This window comes from Schistocerca serialis, chromosome 2, assembly GCF_023864345.2.
Source record: "Schistocerca serialis cubense isolate TAMUIC-IGC-003099 chromosome 2, iqSchSeri2.2, whole genome shotgun sequence".
Lineage (NCBI taxonomy): Eukaryota > Metazoa > Arthropoda > Insecta > Orthoptera > Acrididae > Schistocerca > Schistocerca serialis.
The window spans coordinates 648,861,979-648,867,978 of NC_064639.1; the positions used below are offsets into that span (position 1 = coordinate 648,861,979).

Below are 6,000 nucleotides of genomic sequence, written 5' to 3' on the forward strand. Positions count from 1 at the left end.
TGTTACAACTTTTAATCTTTCGTGTGATTAATCTGTGGCATAAAGTTGATTTTGATCACACGTATGTTCCTACTTTTTGCGGCTTTCATTGGGTCGTTGTGTAAATACTACAAACGTAATTTCTGGATTCCTTACGCACATATTTTTATTGTTTGATGTGTTGCAAAGATATGATAAATGGGACCTTGACACTTTTTGAAATGAAATTCATTGTTTACACATCACATTCCGCGGATTAAATTGCAATAGTACATAATATTAGAACGATAGTAGTGAGGCAAACGTTAAGCTACGAAAAACATTAAAGAGCGTTCAAACAAAAAAACAGTCAAGGGAATACTTCTCTGAAATACTTATCACTTGAAACGTGTCACAACTATTATAGCTACTTATCAAACATTATTTGATCAACAAAGTATTCCCTGCTTCATTTTGCAGTAGATCTTACTTATTAGAAGTGCAAGACAAGCTTGCCATTTCTCTAAGGATCGTCGAACGACAGGAAAGCGTATGCGCTAAAAAGGCACGGTGCATTCACTTTTGACGTAATTTAGGTGGAATTTTGTTTGATTGTCGCTTACTTCGACAGGTGCCAGCCACTGTGATGATATACCCTACTTGTTCTGTGGAGAAAAAACGAAGGACATCCCGAAGGGACCAGAAACCGTCGAAGGCAAAGCTATAGCGCGTATGACGCGGCTTTGGACAAATTTCGCCAAGACTGGGTAAGTTCTCTTTTGGTTTTTCAGCGATGTCTTACACAGAAAACTGCAGGTAAGTGTCACATATTACCACAAACCTATTTCAACGTCAATCTACTGAGACGTAGCGCTGCCAACCCGCTGATTCAGCTCCCCATAAAGATCTCATTACTGTTATTGTTATCTGTTAAGATTATCACAAGTGAGTTGTGTTTCCATTCATACTACTGTATACCACTTCTTTATAACTAAAAATAGAATCCTTATTAGTGTTCTTTATAAGAAGCCTTTCTATCAGAAAATCCCCAGACCTGATTTTCATTCTTTGAAATTGATGTATTGAGAAGAGTCTCTTAAGTTCGCAACATTGTAGTATTTTTCAAAGAAAAAATAAGTATTGTACATAAATAATTCTTCTGTCAGAAAATCCATGGCCATACTTCGTTAGAGCTATTTGAAGAAAACCATTATAAAGTAGACAGTTTAAAGAAATATTCAAAAACATTGAATGAAAGGGAAGCACGAAAGACGGCCTTTTGAGCCTTAATACACATATGGATATGGACAACAGAAAATGTAATCATAACGTAATCATTTCCACATTTCAACACACAGAAAACTGTCTGATAACCACCTTCTTTTCAGAAGTCTTTGCACCCATTTAATATAGTAGGTACGTATCGGAAAACAGGCTATGAGATTAACTTCAGTTGAAGCATTCTGTTACAGTTAAAGCAGGAAAAAGCCAGCTATTGTTCATGGTCAGATAGTAATAGGAAAATTCACTAAACACATTTTTAAATGGTTTAATTTCATGTTTGTCTTTTGTAAATGTAATAAACATGGCTCCACTTATGCTTCACGACATAGAACCAAAACATTTAGCTATTAAACATTTGTTGGTGTCGGTCGTAATAACAGTTGATACGTACATCGCGTCTACAAATTCTTAGTTTCGTATTAATTTGACGAACCACCTATCCCTCACACTTGTTCATCTGTTTCGGTTTTAGTGTTTTTGATACAGTAATAAATATAAATCATTGTTACAGACGCCTAATTTATGAAATTAAAGTAAATTTAACGCACTACAATAGACGACTACTTCATAACTTTCGTCGATGTAACTTTTTTTACCATCTTAGATGGTTTAGTAAAGGCCTATGGAATACGTTACGGAATTATCTAGTTTGATTCCTGTGAATAACAAAGATAAGTGCGAATATTGACCACGCTGCTTACTCCTCCCCCAAATATAAATATACAGTCAGTGCGTGTGGTACGGTGCATTTGTAAAATGTCAACGATGTGGTTGTGTGCAAGCAAAAACCCTGAAAACCCATGTTTATGCAAAGAGTAATCGTCTTCTACAAGATATCGCTGGATTACCATTATGTTGCTGCCGTCGAGCAGAATCACTGTCTATGGTTTTAGAACTTTTTTCCCAACCCAAATTCAGTTGTAACGATAATACAGACAAGCACAATGTGCAAGAATTGAGTTCGTGGGAACATGATACTTAGCTACACGAGATTCGAACACGCTGTGACAAGCACAAACGGAAAGAGCTTGGCAATTATGTACAATTAACAAAGTCGTCCCTATGTTCGTTTCACGTTTTCGAGTAGTAGCAGCCATTGTATTATTGTTTTCATTTTCTTCAACAGGAATCCGACGCCTGACCCAGGTGACACTCTGTTGTCGGTGACGTGGTTACCTTTCAAGAAGAACGAGGGCCATTACCTAGACATCACCAACGACGGATTAATTTCTAAGAAGGATTTGATGAAGGATCGCATTGACTTCTGGGACAAGATCCTCAGAAAGTAAAGGAACTACAGAGCGTCCAACAAACTATGAACACACTGAATACATATAGATATTTCCTGACATTAATATTTTGCCATACATTGTTTATTACCGTCATTCACGCTTGTCTTCCGGTAAAACAATAAAGTGAAAACTTAAGTCTAGAAACTGGTGATGATACTTCATAAAGTAGGCACTTTTCTACTTATATTTCTTCCTCTTCTTTTCCTATGCCTATTCTGACTTTTCATTTTGAAGAACAACTTTGCTCCACCATCCAATGTTTCTTTCCCCTGAGGAATAGAACTTGTCTACAATGACTGTAATCCTTCTTCCTTTCAATTAACATGTTGCCACCATTTCTTCATGTATTCTTCCAGTTTGTCGTTGAGGTTAAATACGTCTAATTATCTTCGAATGTGGTTTTTTCTTATAAAATTACTGATCTGACAACCACTGGCAGATCTTAAAAGACTCATTTGAGTCTACTATAAGGTGCAATTATCTTCTCAATGCAAGGTTCACTGTGATAAAGGAATACAGGCACAGTCATTGTTCTGTGAAACTTCAGTTTTGTGTCTTTCCTCGTCTTATATTTTATAGTTCCACATACGTTCTGAAATTTATTGATTCTATTCTGCACATCTTTATGTTTATTTAAGTTGATACAGCGGCCTGGACTACCTAAAACTGGGAACTTGTACCGGTGCCTTGTCTTCCGTAAGAACATCTATCGAACTGTGTTTCCCATAGGGACCTCTAGGTTGTTCTGAATATTTTCCGCTTTCAGTGTGTCTTCCTAGTTCACATAACCTCTACACCGAATGCTGTAAATATGTTTCCTTATTCTATATTTAGACTACATAATTCGTGTATTGCATACCATGGAGACGGTAGATTCTTTTCAATTCTGTAACATTATTAACTTAATGTTTTCATTTTATTCTGCGTTACGACATTCACGATATGGGGACGTGCGTTATCATGAAGCAGCTACACACCAGCACGGAACTTGGGGCAATATTCAATGACGGTGTCTTTCGACAGACAAACCGCAATGTACAAATTCTTCATTCTGCGAAGGATGTCTACCGGTGTTTGTCCTTCGGCAACCAAGCAAAGAACAACAGAACGTTGTTCTTGTTTGGACGGATTCGCTAATAATTTATCGCGTTTCCGTGTTTACCGCATTCAAGTCGGGAAGTAACTGATCTCTTGCCCTCATATCGATGCTTATATTCACGTATAGAAGTCGCACAATGTTACATGTATGCAGCAGCAACGCCCTGAAACGGAAAATTTTTGATCGTTTTGAAAATTTAGATTGAAACTTTAAACTCGTGTTTGCAAGTTTCAGGTTGGTATCTCAGAAATATGTAAAACTTACTTTCATATCAAAATACGTAATGCGAAATCCATGTTAGGCGGTACATCAAACATTTCATCTGCGAGAAAGTAATCAGATTTCAGAGAAGTTTACGTATACCATCTGACTGAAAAACTAATGACAGATTAAAATAGTGGCCCTGAAAATAGCTCATATTTATATAGCCTTGTAAAAAATCGCTTTTCCAAAATTTTTATTGTATGATAGAGGAAATGAGCGTAAAAATTAATGCAACTGACTCTCTAATAAATCTACTTGAACGTAAACAAGTCAGTACTTTACTGAAATCTTCTACTAATATTAAGTCTCTAAACCGATACTGATATTTTCACAAAAACACTCCGACAGTCACTGCGCCCTACAATGGAAATGAACTTTAACGGTAATTAAATTTATTGGCATACCTGTGCGCACGGAACGCTCGCCTGCTCTGTAGCCTATCATTATTAGGAATTTCAACCTGTCCAAAACCAAGTTTCATTTGCCATTACTTACGATAAGCAACGCAAGACGGTATCATGGGGAACTAATCTTAACGACTGATGAATAAGAACAAAATAAGAACAAGAGTCGAAGCTTAACTACGCTTCATTAACCATAGACAGCAATACGCGTTTTGATAAAGGTCTCACATCTAGAAAAATTAGCAAAATATTTCTTAATAATTCTCTTGTGTATAACTGGCTTTCTGACACTCGTATCAACTATAAGGTAAGTACATGTGCTTCACTTTAAAATTTATACAGCGAACGTAGACCATACACAAAGCTTTAACAATAAGAAACTACACCGTTACAAATATAAAAAGATCGATTAGCTTAAAAATAGGCTTTGTCATTCTTCCACTCATATCATCTCATTTCCTAAAACTTTTTGCTAAAAATATATTATTACAAAATCTTTTCTAACTAATGCTGCCTCCGCTACATGGCAGGCCAGCTTCCATCCTTTTCAAACCAAGTATATAGCCAGACCGTACAATAAACATTGGCTGCTACTCTATTCAAAAGAAGTAACCGCTCTGACCAACATATTTGATGTCAAGAGCAGACTTACAAAGTATATGGTTACATCAGTACTGCAGAAGTTGAGTACATTAATCACATTCAGAACTTCATTCACATTTATATCCAAATTTACCTGAAAATTGTCATGGTAAATAAAACAGCCTCATTTCATCATCTCTCTCTCTTGTTAAACAAGAAAGTTGGGGAGTGGTTTCTGCTGATAGAATAATGGGAAGCTCTCAAAAAATTCTCCAAGACAAAGTGTCACGAAAGTATGGTACAAAATGTGTGGTTACAAATACCTGGGTTAGTTCACAATGTATAAAAAATATCACTGAAGTGGTAGAATGCGATACTTACGTGGTACATAAGTTGAAATGCAAGTGACAGTACATACATGCCAACAATTGTACAAAGCATCCAGTAATAAGTCACTTTGCATATTTGTCATGATACAGAAGATATGGCAAAACCAAATATCTGTTGTGGTAAGTCAGTAATCTAGTTCAGTCAAATAAAGCGACATAAATACGTAAAGCTTTACAATAAGATACAAAGCATTACAAAGGCATTACAATTAATTGTACAACCGATTAAAAAAACTGTGAGAACAAGTAAGAATTGCTGTAAATTCAAATGAACTAAGGAAGATGCATTTCACGCAAGATGATACAAAACTTTAGAAAGCAGTTGCAATTGTCTCTTCACGTACAGCAAGAAGGATACACACATTTACAGGACAGTACAAAAATGTGTATCATTGTGTTCACAATTATTGGTAAAACCTATGAGGACAATGTTACACAGTGGGAGGAATAAATATCACTGCAAAGTGTCACACGCATCGCTGTTTTGTGACGCTCACGCACACACACACACTTACCACAGTCTTACCAACATGGTAGCATGAACACATTTCTGCTGCAGACTCCCGGTAGCATAGTACTTTGCTTTCAGTTTCTCCACTGACAACCAACAGCTCTCAAAATACGTTCTCCTGGCAGACTCAGGGAAGATCAAGTGTCTCGTCACAGCCTCCACTGACAATCCAGAATTTGAAGAGCTACAATCACTGCTGTAGAATTGCCTTAAGCAG

At 36.6% G+C, this 6,000-nt stretch overlaps 1 protein-coding gene across 1 annotated transcript in view; it reads left to right on the top strand.

The window, feature by feature from the left end:
* The window catches only part of LOC126457726 (juvenile hormone esterase-like), a 79,185-nt gene extending 76,465 nt beyond the window's left edge, over window positions 1-2,720 (top strand). Inside the window, exons 9-10 of the mRNA XM_050094262.1 lie at window positions 590-725; window positions 2,369-2,720. Coding sequence (XP_049950219.1) covers window positions 590-725; window positions 2,369-2,531 — 299 coding nt within the window. The 3' untranslated portion in view covers window positions 2,532-2,720. The remainder of the gene's footprint in view (window positions 1-589; window positions 726-2,368) is intronic.
* Window positions 2,721-6,000: the final 3,280 nt, after the last annotated feature.